We start from the raw sequence: 21,269 nt of genomic DNA, 5'->3' as shown, positions 1-21,269 counted from the left end.
TAAACAAATGTGTTTTTGTTCAACTTAGTGCATATATTTCCTGCAGGGGACTGCAGGACTTTTTTTTCTAATGTGGGGTGGGGGCAAGGGTAGCACTTGTGGTTGGGTCAAGGATCAGTAGTACCTCTCCCTTCTCCACCTTTTCACTGCAGAAAATTATATAAGAGTGAATCTAACGATATGCTCTAAATGTCCAGCATATATGTGCCGTATTATTCTTGTTTCAAGAAGTAGACTACCCATAGGATTTAGGCCAAGATTTTTGTTTGTTTGTTTTATCAGTTAAAAGCCAAATGCCATCCACATTTTGCAGTTCCACAGTTTCAGTCATTTCATTCTATTATCTGAATGTGATTCAAGATATATCCGTACAACATAAGTTTATTGAAAGATTTTTAAGCATATTTTTGATATCAAATCAAAGTGAATGTGTGTGAGAGAAGGAGGAGAGAACACCATCTACCATACATTAACTGATATTCAAACTTGATGATTTTTTTTTTAAATCATGTTCAGTTTAATTTGAGTACCCCGTAGGTTCTTCGCTAAAGACTCCAACTCTCCCACTCTCCTGCTTGAGTTTGAATTTCTCCCACTTAAGCTGTGTTTCTCCTGCTGAAGACATATTTTCTCCTGCTTAGAATTTAACTTTCTCCCACCCAACATTAGTTTGTCATATATGCTCAAAATCAAGGCTAAGATCGCACCAGTGAACATCTTTAATCTTAGAACTTCATGATGTGTGATACTGGCACATACTGTATTGTGCGCATGATTGCGCAATCAAGAGTCCACAGTTTGCTAGGGGTTCCTGGCAGGAACATCTCCCATTCAAGAGTAAACAGAAAGATCCGTCTGTCTGGAGGAGTCTTTTATTTTTTGCCATTAACGCTCTCCTAGGGATCCGTGAAGCCAGACGCAGTCTCCGCGGAACATTCCCCGACGGACAGATACAGACCGATCTTTCGGTCAAATTCAAGAGGTGCTTGGGGTTGGGGTGTCTGCATTGCCAATGGGTTCTTCAGTCAGAATATTATTATGTTGGTGTCAAGACACAAATGAGATATCGGATTACTTTTGCAGTCATCTGCTCACGAATTATGTAGTACCGCTTGCATTCTCCTGTACAAACCAGATAATAATGAATAGAATTAAAGGGGAAGGCTAGTAACTGATCAGTGGGAATCAGTGGAAATGCTGGGAGATGATTGTTCCAATCCTTATGGGATTCATTCAAGAGTTCATTGTATATCTATTGTTGTGTGAAAATTATTTGCTTCAGAACGGTCTCATATTCAAGTAATGTGCAGATTAATGCTCTGTCACTGACCAGGGACGCTAACCTGGAAGCATTAAACTGCACATTACTTGAATATGAGACCATTCTGAAGCAAATCATTTTCACACAACAATAGATATGCAATGAACTCTTGAATGAATCCCATAAGGATTGGAACAATCATCTCCCAGCATTTCCACTAATTCCCACTGATCAGTTACTATCCTTCCCCTTTAAAATTTATTTATTTGTGCTCAAAGTGTTTAATACTTGCGCTTCTCAAGAGATCCACATATTTTTCAAAATATATCAAGGCTGTCGGACTGCCTTTGGCTGTAACCTCTATCATTTTTGGAAGCAATCACTGCAGGTTCAAATTCATGAAATTCTTCCATCGAGAAGTTTTTATGCAACAGATTGACAAATTGCCCTACATATCGACGTAAATAAGCACCTATCGTGGCTACTACTAAAACACTGATCAATTCAGTGCATATTTACGTCGATGTAGGGCATTTTGTCAATCAATCACTGGAGGTGTTATCATTACTGTTATTTTACATTCCTGCTGTACTGGATTTACTTCTCCATGAGTAGAGGTGTTCTGTGGCATTATGTGTCAAGCAAATGAACTTGCTGAACTTCATTCCCTTTAATATGCTGTAGTAATATTGTTAAACTATGTCTCTCCTGCTTTATGAAAACACATTATACCATGTTTTTCTCCTGCTGGTGCCTGTATGGAAAACTTTCATGTATGCTCATGGGAGAAATAAAAATGGTGTTATATTGTTAAGAACAGTGTATGCAGCATGAGTTTCTGATTTGTAGTTGTGCCAAGTAACTATGAGTTTCATGCCACACAGTGTTTGCCATTTAAATGGTTCAAGTCATCAATAACAACTATTTGCAAATAGTCCTGGGAAATAACTGCTACAAAATGAGATACAATGAATATCATCCTTGAAGTGTGTAACCTGGATTCACTTATGTAGGTTTTGAAAGCCTTTTCCAACCAAACATGCTCCTGCTTCAATTGCACATGTTGGTTCCTTTGCTGTCTGAAATCTTAACTCTTGGAATGGAAACTGTCTTTCATATTTTTTTTTTGTGTGTGTGTTGTTTAGTCAAACTTACAGCAAATAATTAATTTGCCTCACACTTTGGAGGAGACGAAACCATATGACTTGAGGTGAGCCTCTCTATATTTGAAAGGCAAAAACATTTTTGTTGTGATTCAACAACTAGGTATTGTTTGACTTGTAATCTGAAGTTCTGCCTCTGAGGGAAATTTGGACACTTATGTGACTCCATTGTTAACTCCAGCAGCACAAACAAGCGCTCTGTAGAAATGTTATTCAAGGACCAAAAGTGCAGATTAGATGATTCATCTGTAGAAAACCATTTTCTTTCTCAAGCTGCAAATAAGTGGAAAACGAATGCAACAATACCCTTAAAGAAGAAATCCACCTCAAAATGAATGAGCTCTCAAAGAAAGAGAAAACATTTCTCTACAGAATGATACAAACATGACAAAAATTGGATGAGAAATAAGGAAGATATGACATTTTGAAATTTCACATTCTTTTAAGATAACAATTTCTTTACCAGTCCTTATAGATATTAAAATGAGTCAGTTGATGATGTCATACCCTCACAATTTTTCATGAATGTTATACATGTATGTGAAATTCAGAAAATTGTTATTTCTATCTAATACAAGTAAAAGCATGTTCCCATACCACGATATATCAGAATTAACATTTTGTTCTTTTTCTATTTTGGACGGTTTTAAGAGAAGTTTTATATTTAGATTTGAGATTTTTGGGAAATGAATAAGAAATTGAGAGAGGATGACATTGTCAACTTCCTGATTTGAATATTCATAAGAACTGGTCAAGAAATGTTTGCAAAAAAAAATGTGGAATTTCAAAATTTCATGTCTTCCTTATTTCTTATCCGATTTCTGTCATTTTGTATCATTCTGTAGGGAATATTTTTTCTTATTTTTATTTATTTTTGGTTGCATTTCCTCTTTAAGGGAAACTCTGTACACACTTACATTGGACATTTGCCAATAACAAAATTGATAGGAAAACGTGTCATACGTTGTACAATGCATTTGTGCATGTTCTCTCAATATAAGCTCATAATTTTGTGTTAGCAGAAGTTTAAATTGCCTCCCCAATTTGCTGCTTTGCAGTCATCATGAATATTGTAATGCCATGCATCAGTTGACCATGACCTTGGTTGTGATATTATGATGACAGAATGTTTTGAATTATATGTCTTGTGTCATTTTATGCCAATAGGAGTGGAAAGAACACACATACACACATACATGTACTACTAGTAGATGGATGAATCACTTGAATATATCTTTATCAACTGCACTGAATACATAAGTGACCTCTGTGATAACCATCTTTAATGATTTTAATGACGAAGAGATAAAACAAGTTGACATTTCGATTTTCCCACTTTTTTGCTTCATATCACACACACACACACACACACACACACACACACACACGCTCGCTCTCTCTAGCTGTCTTTATCTCACTTATTCATCTCTTTGTTGAATTCAACCTTCTGCTTGCTGCGTCGTCATGATGTATTTCAGAACAAACAGACTCGATCAGTTAGATATGTTAGAGAAAGATTACAAGATATCACTCCAATTGATGCATTTTGCGCTCTAAGAAGAAGAGATTTCCACTTGAACAATCATAATAATTATATGTAGTTCCACTGAGAGGGAGGGAGAGAGAGACAGAGTGGAAGAGAGCTAGTGCATGTGTGTGTTTGTTAGTATGTATGTTTGTTCTTTCTCTTCTCCATTTTGTTTTTTAATGCATTACAGCGACAAGGATGCAGTTAACTGTACCTGCGTCTGTGAGTTGTGTGTGTATAATGGGTATACAGTTGTGTATTGGAGGGATGGATGTGGTATGTGTGGATGGAATATGATTTCTTTTTAAGGGGGGAGATGGTGGTTAAGGAATTAGAATAGGATTGAATTAATACAGTGTATAAGGGTATATGTAAGTTAAGGGGGTAGGAAGAAAAAAAGGGTTAGGATGGGGTGTATAATAAAGGGCAGATTAAGGGATTGGTGACGAGGGAAGAAATATTTTTGTTTGTATTAAGGGGAATGGCCAGTTTTGTTTTGAAAAAAAAAATGATTTACATTTCTAATATCAACAGGAGATATTGTGTTTTGTAAATTTATTTCGTATATTTGCCTATCTGTGCATTCTTGAAATTCAAGTAGAATGATTCAAGGGTATGACAGGAGATATACATTAACAGGAGATAATGATTAATGTTTTGTAAATCCATTTCGAATATATGCATATCTGTGTATTGTCTTGAACTTTCAAGTAGAATGATTCAAGTGTATGACAGGAGATACTATTTTGTGTATAAATTTTGCATATTAAAACATATAAATGGAATGTGACACAGTAACGAATGAAACATAGTTAGAATCAAATCGGAGGAAAATTTAATAAAAAGAAAGAAGTGTGGGAGAGAGCGAAGGAAAGGGAAATAGATGGGGAGAAGACGGGAGAGAGAGAGGGGGGAGGAAGGGGAGAGAGGGAGACTGAAAAAAAAAAGATTAGGAAGAGATTGGTGAGCGGAAGACGGATAGAGTCCACCAGGCGGCTGCAAAACCATGGAAACCCCATCCTCCCTGGACCGGAGATCATTTCGCAGCTTGTTGAGATGCTGCGATTGCGAGCAATCTCCGCTTCTACCGACAAGATCTTCCTCGCTCTTGGCCAAGATGCCGGAGGGAGACCGGGGCATCAATGCTAATGAGCGATGACTCATGCATGGGGTATATACTGAGTAATAGGTGCCTACACAATGCCACATGCAGCCGGAGTTCCTTGGACGCAGCGGGATGCCAAGCTTTGCTGATGGACATTCATTAATAGCCAGGGGTTCTAGCGTGAATAATTCCTTGCATAATCCTTCCGAGCATTAGTGCCTCTTGTACATCTTTCTTTCTGTCTTCCACTCTCTCTCTCCCTTTCTTCCTCTTTCCTTATATGAATATATATATATATATATATGTATATATATATATATATATATATATATATTTATATATATAAATTGGAGCCAATACGTGAATTCGCAACATGTTTATATATATATATATATATATATATATATATATATATATATATATATATATATATATATATGTATATATATATATACATATATATATGTGTGTATATATATATATATACATATATATGTATGTATATATATATATATATATATATATATATATATATATATATACTTATATATATATATATATATATACATATATATATATATATATATATATATATATATAATAAAGAGAGAAAAGGGACATTATTTACATTTACACGTAATTATCTTTGGTATTATGCATGCACGTATATTATGTTTATGATTATAACTATATTTACATGTAATATCTATCATATTTCTTTCATAAATCATACTTGTCATGTATGCTCTTCTTTGTATCAAGAGTTGTGTTAGGGTATTTTTTAATGCGCGCCATCTTCGTGCAGTCTGACTGTCTGTCTCTCCCTCTCGTATAAATGCATCACAATATCACTGCATTCTCCCCCCCCCCCCCATCTTTGCACAGGGTCGATGCCAACGCTTTCTAGTGACATGATATTTGTTTGGTTTACATACTATAAATGTTATTTCAAAATTACATTACGCTATATTTCCATTTAGCTCAGCTGTGATGCTATTCACATATCCGGTTGTACACGATGATGGTATAGATATAGATTGTTTGCATGTTCCTGTTTGTTCCTACTGTGTCACTCCTTCAACATGGTAGCAGCACAGAAACTCTAAAACGGAAAGATTATAACATGTATTTTCTCTCTCCAAGTTTAGATATCAATGTGCATTAAATTTTAACCCGTTGAGGACGGACTGATTTTGTTACAACACGCATTTCCCATAGACACATGCCCGAGTATATTCGCGGAACTTGTGGGAATGACTGTATATCAGTCCAGTGATTTATAAGATAGGATGTATTATATGGGGGGGGGGGGGGGGGAGAGAATGAGTAAAACACAATGCTGGGATATCTCTTTAAAAATAATGTTTCTTCAAACCATATCACTCCCATTTGAATGATTAATGCTGTATTAAAAAAGTTCCACCCCCCCCCCCCCCCAAAAAAAGGGAGAAATCCGATGATATGGGTGTTTCGAGGTAGATAAGTTTTAGAAAAGAAAGTCAGAATTAATGATTACAGCACTTTATCATATAATTTGAGATGGTATACTGCTTGTACGAACACAGAAGAAAGCACTGTTGGACTTCAATTCAATGGCGAATTAAATAATTGAAAATGCGTAATCTACAAGCATCGGTACACACGGCTCTCAGTGGCACTAAAAGAGGCTCAAGAAACATACTTTGTCAAAGACAGCTCCGTCACACAGAGCATAAGCTTACTGAAATAATGATTGATGGTTTTCCTTGAAGAAGGAAAAAAAAATACCCGGTTTGTATATACATTTCTGTCAAGCGTGTATGATTAACGCTCTTGACTTTCCGCCGAACGGCGTCCAGCGGCTTGTAGGACAAAAGTCTGATTTATAGCTAAACAAAGCAACTGTTTGTAAAAGGGTAATTAGTGAAGGAAGGAAGCGGTTGAAAAACGAGAGGCGAAAAGACCGTCGCGTTAACTCAGTCATTCTGAGGAACAAAAGTGAATCTGCTGGGATTACGCAACGCTCTGTCGTGTGGCAAGCGGCGACACAGCCTTTTGGCAGTGCGTATGACAGCTGTTACCATTGTGATTATTCATGATAGGCCTAATCTGGCCAGCAACGTACAGTGTTTGGTCTTCAGACCTAACGCGCTATAAACCCTTGCCGTGATGTATACGGTGATTATAGACATATCTTACTGTATCTGTAACACATCCAAAAACAGCAAGAAGATGGTAACTGCGTGAGATGTGAACGAAAGGACTTAAACATTGTAAACAAATGTGACAATACGTTTTCGGAATTTAAGTTTTAGGTCATGTTTTAGTTGCTTTGTTATATATATATATATATATATATATATATATATGACTTAGCATAACATTCTGGACTTGTTTTATTGTGCACAATACGAAGGCTAGTGGGACAAAGTGCTAGCAAAACATTGAAGGGAATGCCCTCATAATTATTGATGTATATCCACTATTAGTCATAGGAAATTCTGATTCTCATCTCAGGTAAAGTCGTGCACTTTTAACAGCAGTCATAATGGGGCTGTGCACATAGATTTTACATGATACCGTTTAGATAACGCACAGAAAGTGGTTGAAGTGTCAGGTAGGTGGAAAAATGGTTATCTTCCTTTATTCCATGTATTGTACAAGTACACAATCAGAGGTGTTTTTTTTTTTTTTGCAGATAATAATTATGATTATACACCAATAACAATGCATGATGTATGTTGCATGTGCATACTGCCGAAGAAAAAAAGTGCCGCGCACCCCCAATAACTCTCTCTCTCTCTCTCGGGCGCTCTCTCTTCACTTGATCTTTTGTTTGACATCCACTCTGCTATAGATACTGTCTCTTCACATCTCATTCGTGGTAGTAAATAAGGGGAGCTATTCACGCAAATAACCATCCCGAGCTCCGCCGTTGGACCTTAGACATTGACACTTTCAGCGTCGCCTGCTGTCGAACGACGAGGCTCGGTGTTGCCGGGCGGGGTCATACCATTTGTTATTGTTTTTTTTTTTCTTGTTTTTCACTTTGACACTACAGACACTGGATGCCGCTTCTCCTGTCTTCATTAGATCTGAAAGAGTATTGGAGTGTATTAACCACTGCTCTGCTACCAGGGAGTTAGTGTCGGATGTGAGTGTGTGCGCGTATATAGGCCTAAACAGGCGAGCTTCTTTTTGTGTATGTGCGCGTGTGCAAGCAAGAGCTAGAAATAATTGTAGAAAGGGAAAGACAGGGAGAGCGATCGAAAGAATGTGTGTGATGTGTGTGTGTGTGTGTGTGTGCATGTATGCATTCGGTATGTGTGGAAGAGAGCAATAATTTACTAGTATGCCGTTGCATATCATAATAGTTTTGTCATTGAAATGGAGATACAAGTGTATAGCTGTATGTTTTCATCTAGGATTATGTGTATGTTTGTAAGTACGCATGTAGTTGTATGTTAAGTATCATGTGTTTGTATGTTTGTGCATATGATTATGTATATATACTTTAAGTTGCATATAACTTATGTTCATTATCTCTTTCTCTTTTTTTAGCATGTATTGTTCTCTCCCCCTCCCCTCATATCGATTGTGAATGCGAATGCGTGATACAATCATCAATACGAAAGAGTCTAGCTTGTGCAAAAAAAAAATTAAAAAACACACACACACAAAAATCAAGTAAAATCAAGAATTGGTCAATCAATTCTCAAGCTGTGTATTTCCTCGGCATAAAGCTGATATTGGTAAGCCACGTGCTTCATTTCCCGCTTGCCGGATTCCAGACACTTCCGCAAGGTGAACGGTATATGTGTATACGGAAGCGCCAAAAGGTGACTCGGAAAAAGGGAAGCTGACGTGTACATAATACTGAACGGCATATCCAGAGTCATGCCCTAGCTTTTGCGCTTAAAGGGATTCATCACTTCAAATAGATGAATATGTTTCTACAGCAAACGTTGAACTCAGATCCAGTTTAACAGTTTTATCGAACAATTCTTACATTGTGCGATCCGATAGAGAAGACATTCTTTCTTTCACAAAGAAGACAAAGCCAGGAAAAGAATAACGTGCTATATACATAATTATCATAGTGAGACGACGTACACTCTTCATGTAGTTATTATTATTTTTCTTTTTACCTCGTGACGATAAGAGTCGTAAGATAACATCAATCAGTACACCACACTATACGCTTTAACTCCCGAAAGTTATCTAGCGCTTGCATTGAAGTCACAATATAATCAGCGAATAGACAAAAAAGTTGATAATATACTTAACGCATGCCCAGTGTACGACCGGAGCTGGTAATCTGATCGCATTACACATCAATGTCTTTCCACAAAACTATATAGTGTTCTTACAGATTAGGAACAAGGCACCATTAACGATACGAGAGCTAATTATGCGTACTGAAATGGCAAGGTGATGGACAGTCGCTCTTAGAATTGCCTGTCCCTTGTAATATTTACCACCCCTTATGGAACAACTATGATAAGGGCTTTGTATAAAAGTGAGCCAATTGTAGAGCAAAATTTCTGGACTTCAGTATATCACCAATTAGGAGATAAATATATTATAGGCCCTACCTCCTTACTCCTTTAATATTACTGAGCATGATGATGAGCATAAACTAAGTACTCATTCCATTTAGAAATGGAAGTCATCATCTAAAGAAGAAGAAATGAAGGGCAATGTTACATCTTTCACCAAGGCCCCTATGTGCCTTTAACCTCAATTACAAACGAAAATATACAGGCATGATTAATACAAATTCTTAATGAAGTGCATGCATGTGCTATAAGAGAAGCAACCCATCTCTTTTCATCCTGATTTCAACACCAGTGTCTCGATCCTCACGGATTCCTTAGGAGCAAGGAGGAATTATCTCATTATGACTTCTCATGCTTGATGTCGGGCAGAACGCAGATGGAATTATACACAGAGGATTTCTCATGTCTTCTTCCTCTATCGTACCATGGAGCTACCGTACCCTGCCAGCAGCTTATACTGTACAACCGAATGATTCACTCCCCTCCACCATCCCTTCCGCAAGTTTACGTCACTCTGCGCTGCGTTTCACATTCGACGCATATTTCTCATTCTTGCAGCAGCCGGCTAATACACCGGACGTGGGACTCAGAGAGAGGGAGAACGTTCCGTGGCTGCAGAGCTCCGCTCCGAGGTGCCTATCTGAGCTGGGAAACCTCAGCTGTATTACTGTAGTACTCTAAACGACGATGTGCTAGCTAGTGCATACAAAACGCATTTGAAGTCTTGTCTCAATTTCACCTTGTTTTTCACGTTATCTGGATCTTCTGTGATCTGATGCGGTACTGATATCAGATACAATATTCGCTGCTAGTTCATGCAAATTCGGTGTGTGGACATTTCTGTAAAATCTGATTTGTGATTGTTGTGAACACAGAGGCTCACCGGATCAGCCAATCTGATACGCTTGGGAGTATATCCTAATTTCATACTTTGTGCGATTCACAGCTGGATGAACATAATATACTCGCGTACTTTACGCTAGTTATACCCCTGGAAGAGACCATCTGGTCATTATCACCCCGTAACTTATATTTCACTCTCTTCAGATGAACGAAATTGATGCCCACATTCAGGCAGGTCATGTGCGGAAAATATCGAGGGCCTCTATCATCAATTATTGATGATATTGAGAAGATGCTGTGTTTCTAATCAAAGTGTTTGAATATTTGGACCTATGCCTTTGAAAAACATCACTGGGACAAGAAGTTGTATCACAACAGTTTCATTGCAGGAAAACAAGAACTGTCGTGGATTTATCATCAAGTCTTGGGGATTTTTTTCCTGTGTCAAACTAGTTCGCCCGTTTTCAGTTTGCAGTGCAAACAATGAGACAAGACACCCACTGTTTATCGAGTGACAATATTGATCTTCGTCAACTCCGTGTCGTTTGTCGGCCATATGACAGTATTTGCACTTTCCAATGAGAATTATCGATTTCTATTTACGACGCTTACAAGGATTTGGATTATAATCGCTGTTCTGTTAGTGGAGCAAGAAATATGGGATACTCCGTGGAGAGATTCGTCACTAAACCCGATCCAAACCTCATGTGCGGCATATGCGCATGCGTGCTTCGAGATGCGGTTTTGACGCGATGTGGACATGCGTTTTGTCAGACGTGCCTGGATACTTGGCTTGCCCGGCCTCTGGCTGGGACCTGTCCTCAGTGTCGAACTTGCATCAGCAAGTTTCAGGTGAGCCCGGTATGGGCCATCCGTGAACTCGTCAACGGGATGGCGATCTTCTGTTCCAACGCGGATCGTGGATGCGCGTTGACCGTGCGCGTAGAAATGTTGGACAAGCACCTTGATTGCTGTGGATACGCACCTGTGGAATGCATCGCTTGCGGAGCTGTCGTAAATCGCTTGGAATATCCAGGACATACAGCTGAATGTGATAAGGCATGTTGTGAGAAAGGAACCAAAGAAACACCAAGCCAGGCAGGAGGTGGTGAACTCCCAAACATGGAGGAACTAAATCGCCGACTAAACGCTCTAGAAATTCAGCTCAAACACAGTCGTAAGCAGCTCCACTTATGCCAAGCTGATAACCGCAAACTAGAACGCGAGCTCTCCAAGGCACGCCTGGATTTACAAAGAAAGCGCGGGGAATTCAATTTGCTCAAAGCGCAACTCTGCGAGTTCGATTCGGACTATCCTTATGGCTTTCATCCGGACAGTGTCGCTAAGCTATCTCTTCTCCTCGCCTGCCATCTCCATGCCAAGCCGGACCAAGTGGATCGAAATCGCATCTTCAACTGCATCCAACGTTGCTATGACAACTTTGCGCGATGTGGATCCCGATACGAACATGACGTGCACATGCTCGTGGCTACTGCGTACGCCAGTAACTGGTTTTCGGATAACCAGAAAATCAATTTCCACTGTTGGCTGCAAAGTATTGCGCGCTATCGGAAATACGCCGACTGGGGCAGAGCTACCGTCCAAAACATCCATCGCCATGAGCATCAAGGTCACCAACATGGAGAGCAACATCCGCAGACGAGGATTTCTAGCCACCAATTCGAGCATGATGCTGCCGATGCTTGCAATCAGCGGGCAGCTGCCTTGAGGGAAGACCCCATGGTACGTGGGGCAATGGACGGCGACAGCTCCACTAACTCGCATCTCCTCAGGTCCCTGTCTTTGAGATAAAAGGACGTAGTTATGTGCCTCATCTAGGAGGTTACCGAGTTAGTCTCTAAACCTACCTCAGCAGAACTTTGATTGTGAATATTAGCCTACCTTATAACAATATAGCGCAACCATCGTCTTACTTGCAGGGCATCATTCAGGAAATAAGCGCAGGCACACGCTATGAGGCATTCTTTGAATACACCAATGAGGGTCTAGAATGGAAATATAAAAGCTACCTGATCAATATTCAATGTCATTTTTATCTTTGATATGAATCCGACTTGTATAACCATTAATTTGCAAACCGACGTATGAACAGTACTTGTATAGGCGATGCGAGTTTACGAAAGTTGGGAGCAGTGTGGGTGTTCTGGATTGAGACAGATGCAGCGAGCAAAGTTAAAGGGAAAATTTATGCTTGTGAGTGTACACAACGTGTTGTCGATGTGAGTTCGATATGGCGCGTTTATCTTTAACTACGTCATTGATACAGAGTCTTTTATTAATGTTGAGCGAATCTGCTGGTTTAGTATTCATCGAAAATTGAATGGAAAATAATTGCATTTGTGACATGTTTATCGATCAAGTTTGCCTCGAAAATTGTAGTAAATCACGTAGATTTGAGAGTCTTGGACTTTACTCTCCGTAAATCTTTGTCGTCACTATTAAATTTTGTTGTAGAGACCTTGTCCCATGAGTGCATCTAGTGAATTTACTTTCAACACAGCTGTGATCCTCCTCCCTGTATGCACTAATTCTGCAGTTGTAGATAGTGCTGCAGTCAGTATAGGAATTATGCTTGATTTGTTGCACTGTGGCCACGCACTAATTATTTACTGTGTAGATTGTCTTGAAATTTATTTCACAATAAACAGTAATTATAGTAATGTTATGAGATTGTGTTTCACAAAGTAGAGCAGGCTTTTTTGGTTTAATTCTCATCCGAGTACAGAATCAGTCTAAGACGTAAGAAGACAGTGAAAACAAAATTGGTAAATAGAAACGTGAAAGCTTGTTAATTGTTTTGTGTGTAAGTGACCAAGCTCGTAATAGGGATACTCGTTCGCATTTACGTGATCCGTATTTGGGAAAAATGGAATATCAAATACAAGCAGAAATTCGAGGGTGTCAGTATTATAAGCACAGATTAGGCCTATAAACCATTATGATTTCATTACGGGTGTTTAGCTCTAGAAAGGAGTAAATGGTTTTAAATAAAGATATTCGACATAACTCAATTTTTACTACGTTGAATGTGTTTGTTGCGCCAGATATTCACTCTGGACATTACACTTGCATAATCAAATAGACTTCCAAGTTCTGAAACCTCGAAGCGATTTCATCAAATTAATTTCTTTTCTGTATATAGTCTGCGCTTTGATTATTCCATCCTAGACTTTGTTTTCCATGCTTATCAAACGGGAGTCAAGGGTTTACCGCTGAAACGATGTTGATTTATGGAGAATTAGATCGTCGGTTAAAGGGAAGGAGTCGAGTAAACATGATTATAAAAGAATATCTTATAAACATTGAGAAATGACGATACGGCATATGAAGTGTAAAGCATATAAAAGGAATGGGTTATGGACACGTAAAAGCATCATGGTAAATCGAATTATGAATTCATTGAAAACAGTGCCAACGGAAATATGAAATTTGGATATCACCATAACTACTACTCGATCTTCGCTCGCATTATAGCATTATGTATGCTGATTCATGATACGAATCATTACTTCTCTAATTTTCTTCCTCAATGAGTCACAACTGCAAATGACTGTTATGATTATTTCAGTCATGCAATTGTACGACAAAGAGCTTATGTATAATTCGTCGACATCAGTGTCACTTAATACAGCAATATAGAAGAAAAACGTGGGCATTATATCTTTTATATATATATATATATATATATATATATATATATATATATATATTTGACAATGTGTTGATTGTGAAATTGGTAAAGTGACTGTATAGTAGCTGTAAAATTGTTTGTTACTATAAAACCCTTTCCGTATGAGCCCAGGGCTTAGTTCACCGACATTAGTCATCTGTGTACCCATGTTCATGACGTTCTTGCTGACTGTGAGTAAAAAGCAACTGCCCCTTCCCCCGAAAAATAGAAACAACAACAACAACAACAACAACAAAACGTCGTCCCATGACACAATAGTCCACACAGTTGTACCCATGGTGATGATGTGACACTCCTTTAGAGCCATTGATGACCCTTCTCACGCAGGAAGTTGCTGCAGGTGCACTGTTGGCTTGAGTAATGTGTCTTCTATAGGAAAGATTGTGATTAGCGTTTGAATATCTCGAATGAAACTTGAACGAGGATAATAACGCTGAATCGCGATTCGCGTCCGGGCTTAACTCTGCGATTAGCTTGCCATGCAAGTGCACTGCATGCGTATGCGCTCAGTGGTGTTGAAGTGAGAGAGGCAGAAGCGATGTATTTATAATTGATTGCAGGTTGATGGATGAAAACAATAAGCGCTAAATGGGACTGTCTTCATTGAATTGATGTCTAGTAAACGAGTGATCGTCAGTTATGACGTTATAATCATGAATGAATCATTCTCGACGCCTGTCTACATGGCACATACAAGAACTTCACTTATGTCGGACTATATTATGTTATTTCGGGTTTTTTTGTATTTATTAACAAATGAAGTTTGCAGGTGCACATGCATAGCAGAAATATCATTGCTTCAGCTGTCTGTAAATCATTAAGGTCAACGCATCGTCTGCGATGCTGTGTTGCTCCTCCTCCTCCTCCTCCTCCTCCTCCTCCCTCCTCTCCTCCCGACTTCTTCTTCTTCTTCTTCTTCTTCTTCTTCTTCTTTTTTTTTGGGGGGGGGGTGGGGTGGGTTGGGGTGGAGATACTCAATACTAGTAATTCAATAACAGGCGCATGTGTGAGCGTGTGCAGACCTCCATCCCCTATCACCGAAATTATAGGATGCAAAGAAAGTGATAATACTCTCATTTAGGTTCTTGTTTTAGGATTTGTTTTTATTTGTTTTGACATCAAGGCACTCGAAATCTCCTCAGCCAATCAATGCCTCAGTCTCTTCAGGCAAAAGAAACTATACCATGACAGAAACGTGTGCGTGTATGTTAATGCTGTACCGTGTATATGGACATAAAATGGCCTATGGGACAGAGGACAGAATGAAACGAATTTATAAACAGTCATTCCCGGCAATTTAGAGTTGACAATTGTCATCTGGGTCGACGAATGAATTATGTGTCTTCTCGCATTCACTTTGAAATACGAGGGCTATTTGTTTTATGACATGCCAGAGCACAAAGATCATCACCTGGAGTGGAGTGCACATCACTTTTATGGGTTTGTCTGGAGTTTGACGAGATGACGTGTCAGTGCATATCAATAATTCACAAGTGCGCCATGTGCTACTTACTTAGCGCCCCATTTGCTCCACGAAGTAAGATGATGTCCTTACATTGATTGACTTCACTTTTTTTTTTACTCACTCACAAAGAGTCACACTGATGAGCAGGTCGGTCTATTAAAATGAATAAGTCACGTTCTCGTAGAAGAACGTATACATGCATTTCCTTTTTCATTCTTTGTCAATAATCTTTCGTAGATTGCTCCAATATTGTGATGGTGGCCTATTTTGATGGGCTTATCCATACAGCACTGTAGAATTCACTGACGATGGTAATGTGTTCGCCTGGAAATTCTAGAATCCAAGATACCATTAGATGACAGCCTTGACATGCTTGGAAGATCCACAATGTATCACGAACTGAGCACATAGCACGTTCCATGTCCCTTGAGGGCTTACTAAACATCATTACTGAAATGACTGATAATTAGCCAGACGATACGTATCCACCGGAACGCAGCGAACCTTGTGCTACATTTGCGCCCTAACATCACGAATACATGGAGGCAATAATCATTTGCACCCAAACATGCTTGCAGAACAAAACAAAACAGGAAAAAATATACAACAACGTTAAAGGGTGTGTACAGTTCTGGTCGGGGTGAAGATTAAGCTTTTACTGTTTTGCGAGGTATTCAGAAACCACTCTATGAGATGTCAAAGAGCATGCAATTCTAACGGGTATCAAAAGTGTATTTGATGAAAAACCGTTTTGAAATGGCTGAGATATCCAAAAACAAGGTGAAACAAAGAGATCCTAATAAAAGCGTGGCCTGTCGCCTTTTATCATTATCACTTTTTTTAGATAACTCAGCCATTTGAAAACCAGTTTTCATCAAATAAACGTTGAATCCTTCTTAAAATTACATGCTCTTTCATATTTCATAAGAGTTTTTTTTATTATCCCACTTAAAAAATATTCAAAGCATGAATCCCCACTTCAACCAATACTGTACAGTCCCTTTAAAATCCTTCTTGCTCTGGCGTGTGGGACAGTCTCAGAAAGCAGAGAGCATCAGCTATTCCGATTACACACATAACCCATTGTTAATTTTGTGCCGACGCAATAACACGCATCAATGCGTTCACTTTTTTTTTCAACGATGTTTATTCTGTTCCATTCAAAGTAATAGAAAAAAAAAAATAACAATTTTCATTTGCTACAATTGAAATGACGAATATATACATTTGTGATCATAATAGCAAATTTGCTATTGCTGTACATAATGACATAACAAAAATTACATTTTCATGAACAATTATCAATTTACATACAGTCACTTCCCCTATGCTCTCAAAAAAATTGCTTAAATTTAACAGTGATAATTCAATTCTTCTAGCATTAATCTTAATAATCATCCAAATGAATTATGCAGCAAAATTATACAGTAATAAATAATGGAACCATATCATTTATCAACCAATACCCGCCCACCTACTAACTCATATCCCTTACTGAGTCCCTATGACCACCCCCACCAGTTCCCTCCCTTCCTGTTTCCTCCCCCACCCCTATCTGTACCCATGCAACACACAAACACACACAAACACACCCATACACACACACATACACATGCACCTAATTTGGTTAACTGCTCTTGCCTACACATCACAATATAGTAAATATAGTTATATAATCAGCCCGCCAACAGGCTGACAGGAACGCATGGGAAAGGAGGGAGAGAAAAGAGAAAAAAAAAGGGGGGGGGGAGAAAAGAGTGGAATACTATGGAAACATTACTATTTTCATAAAAGTCACAGACGTTGCACGTAGCTTCAGACTGGTGTATTCAACGAAGTCTCAAAATATTCCCATTTTTGTAAATGTACATGTAGCTTCCCAGCCTTGGTCGCAAGGATTTTTTCCTCATTTATTAATTCAACAATAATCTTTTGCATCTTTTCTCCAGTGGGTAACTTATTTCCCGTTCTAGATTTAAAAATGATGTATTTTGTTAAGATAATCAAAGTATTTACACATTTTGATCTATTTGAATAACCAGAGATTCCCCCAAATATATCTCTCCAATTCATATTCCTTAACTCATTTATATCAAAATAATTAATTATGAATTCCCATAACGGTTTCACTTTAACACAGTGTAAAAATAAATGCAGATAAGTTTCAGGCTCATGTTGGCAGAAGGAACAAAGGCTGTCTGTTACAAAACCAAACTTCATTAAACGCTCCTTAGTGTAAACTACGCCATGTAACATCATAAATTGAAATTCTCTATATTTTCTTATCAATGTACACTTACTCGGTTTAATAAAAAGATCTTTTATTTCTTTGTTTGTATAATCATAGCTACTGTGGTCATCTTTGATTTGTAAAACATAAGATGACTGTAAATCTTCCACCATAGCCTCATATATTTTTCTCGATTTTAAAACTTGCAAATTTACTCTCTGACCAGAAAAAATCAATTTTAAGTCAAAGTTTGTGGAATCAACTTGCTGAAGTGTACCTGCTCTCATAGAATCCTTCCATTTCTGAGGTATAGCATTAAATATATCATTCAGTTTAAGCAATTCTTCTACCTTAAAACCAAGACCCAAGCTTTGAAAATGTGACTGAGATCTCAAATGACCGTTATCTAATATATCTTGTATTGTAATTATTCCTGCATCAAATAAATCTCTATGAAAAAACATCCTACCTGCTATACATACACTCCTATTATTAAATATTATTGGATTTACAACCTCATTTTCCAATTGTCTATATTTATAAATATCGAGCCAAACCTTCAATATTTCCGAATAAAAAGGTGGTACATTATCTGTCATAATAGATGAATCAAAGTCACACATAAACAGGAATCTACCTCCTACAGTACTAAAACAGAAGTCAAAAAATAATTTCCACCCAACTTCTTTTTCTCCATATAGAAGGCGTTTTAGCCACATAATACGTTGTGCCTTAACAAATAACCGAAAGTTCGTCATTCTTAAACCCCCAAACTCGTAATCTTGATACATAATATTTCTCTTTATACGGTCTTTGCCATGCCATAAGAAATCAAAGGTAATTTTTTCGACTTCTGAAAATACCCACTGAGGAACAACAATAAGTGATGCTACATAATTTAATTTTGACAAGGCGAATGTTTTCATAAGATGTATTTTTCCCATAAGTGTTAAATCTCTTTCTTTCCACCATCCTAAAAGACTTTTTATCTTACTTAATATTTCTTTAAAATTTAAATTCTCTTTTGCCTTAACATCTAAGGAAAAATAAATTCCTAATATTTTGATTTCTTGAACAAAATTCCCAAACAAATGAATATTTGGCCTATCTTTTTCCTCCCCAAGCCATAAGAAATTAGTCTTCCCTTTATTTATTTTGAGACCACTTATTTTCCCAAATTCATCAAATAAAAATTGTAACCTTTTAATTGAACCCTCATCTTTCACAAACAAAGAAATATCATCCGCGTATAAAATTTGTTTTATTTCATTTTGACCAAATTTAATTCCATTAATATCCTTATCTTTTCTAATAGCTCCAGCTAAAGTTTCCATAGCTAATAAAAATATATATGGAGACAGAGGATCACCCTGCCTCACACCCCGTTTGATATTAAAGTACCCCGTTGAGTTTCCACCGTTCATAACACAGCTACTGATATCCGTGTACAAGACTTTAACCCAAAATTGAAATGAATTCCCGAAACCAAATAATTGCAGAATTTTCAATAAAAAGATATGCGCTACCGAATCAAATGCTTTCTCGAAGTCCACCGCAACTAGATAACCGCAAGGATGTTCCAATGCATGAAAAAGAATGTCATCTATTATTCTTACAGCTTCTCCGATATTTCTGTTTTTCATATAGCCTACTTGATCATGATGAATAATTTCCGGTAACACCTTTTGAATCCTTTTAGCTAATATTTTTGATAAAATCTTATAGTCAACATTTAACAAAGTAATAGGTAACACACACACACACACACACACACACACACACACACGATGAAAATGCCCACCTTAGCATCACTAGATCCGAATTAGAATACTGATAGCTTTTTGCTAATTCTTGAATCCGAGAGAGCATTTTCAAGCATTTCGATTAGCTCCCTTATTGACACTTCATATGACACTGGGCATCTCCAACATTTTAAAGGGGCTGTACAGTACTGGTTGAGGTGGGGATTCATGTTTTTTACATTCCTAAGTGAGATAATGAGAAACCCTTTATGGAAAGAGCATGTAATTTTAAGAAGGAATCAACATTTTATATTTGATGAAAATTGGTTTTCAAATGGCTGAGATATCCCAAAAAGTGATAATAATAAAAGACTACAGGCTACGCCTTTTATTAGGATCTCTTTGTTTCACCTTGTTGTTGGATATCTCAGCCATTTCAAAACCGATTTTCATCAAATAAACTTTTGATACCCCTTAGAATTGCATGCTCTTTGACATCTCATAGAGTGGTTTCTGAATATCTCGCAAAACGTTAAAAGCTAAATCCTCACCTCGACCAGAACTGTACACACCCTTTAAGCATGACTGCACCTCAATGGAAAGAAAAAGAAGAAAGGATAAATGCTACGAATTCTTTGCTGATATAATGGTATTTTGATACAATCGAGAAAGAACGGGTTGAACAACACTTTCTTGTGCACAAGTAGATAGATGGATAGATAGATAGATAGACAGATAGATAGATAGATGGATAAATACATTAATCCATAAATTAATCGATAGATAAATAAATGCATGAAAATACCTAGCAACAGATCGTCTGCAAAGATACTTACACGCAGACGTTGAATGTACACTGTGGATGTAAACAAAAAACAACAAAAAGACTGAAATAATGATCTCAATTCACATAATTATCTACTGACGGTCCCGGGAAGATGCAGTCGAAAGAAATATAAAATCTCTGAAAGGGGGAAACTAAGTGGTGCCCCAATTAATGGAAAATTGCAAAATAAGAGTGAACAAGAGAGCTGAAACCTGCGTGGTCTGGAGGAGGACAGATCACACTCGTTACGTTGAGCCCCCGTGTTCAGCTCTCGACTGTCACGACAGCTCTTCGCTCATTATAGGGCTCACACCTGTAAATAAAATGGAATGTCCCAGACCCCTTCACAAATTCGTATACAAAGATATCAAAATAAATGAAGAAAAAATTTGATTAAAAATCAGTGATGCAGTTTGGCAAAAAACTGAATAGTGAGTATGAATTCCTCTACAAACTGCATTTTGGTTGGAAGATGAAAGCTTTTCTGATGAAATATGAGGGGACTATATTTCATTGGCTGCATGTACAGTAAATATGTGATTTTTCGAGTGACAAGAACTCGTAGTCTGGCTTTGCGGACCCTTGGACAGAGTTTGAGCCAAAGAATCTGCCTTGGAAATTTGATGGATGACAGGGTATATCTCACTTATTCAGGTTAGTGAATATGAAACATCTCATTTTTCCCAGCTATTTTCCAGAATTTTTTGAAATTTGAATTTTAACACACGTCTCTATGGGGAATTATTTACCCGTGTGAGCCCTTTACAGCCCTCTGCAGTCGCCCTCTTGTGTCGTATATCATAGAACCAATGCCAACTTGAATTCAAGATTTTGTGAGCTTTCAACAGATACGCAT

The 21,269-nt window shown here is 37.8% G+C and overlaps 1 protein-coding gene across 1 annotated transcript; it reads left to right on the top strand.

Annotated features, from left to right (window-relative positions):
• Positions 1-11,095: 11,095 nt before the first annotated feature.
• Positions 11,096-12,250, top strand: LOC139726810 (uncharacterized). Its single transcript, XM_071637800.1, has one exon. It carries the CDS (start codon positions 11,096-11,098, stop codon positions 12,248-12,250), a length of 1,155 nt encoding a protein of 384 aa, XP_071493901.1.
• Positions 12,251-21,269: the final 9,019 nt, after the last annotated feature.

The sequence above is a fragment of the Diadema antillarum genome, unplaced genomic scaffold (genome assembly GCF_040938485.1).
Source record: "Diadema antillarum isolate AM-2024a unplaced genomic scaffold, OU_Dant_1.0 seq00000100_RagTag, whole genome shotgun sequence".
Lineage (NCBI taxonomy): Eukaryota > Metazoa > Echinodermata > Echinoidea > Diadematoida > Diadematidae > Diadema > Diadema antillarum.
Note: the sequence above shows the minus strand (reverse complement) of the source record. Positions and strands in the feature narration are given on the sequence as shown.

Bases quoted from the DNA above. Each gene is read 5' to 3' on its own strand.
- LOC139726810 (XM_071637800.1), top strand. From the start codon at position 11,096: ATGGGATACTCCGTGGAGAGATTCGTCACTAAACCCGATCCAAACCTC.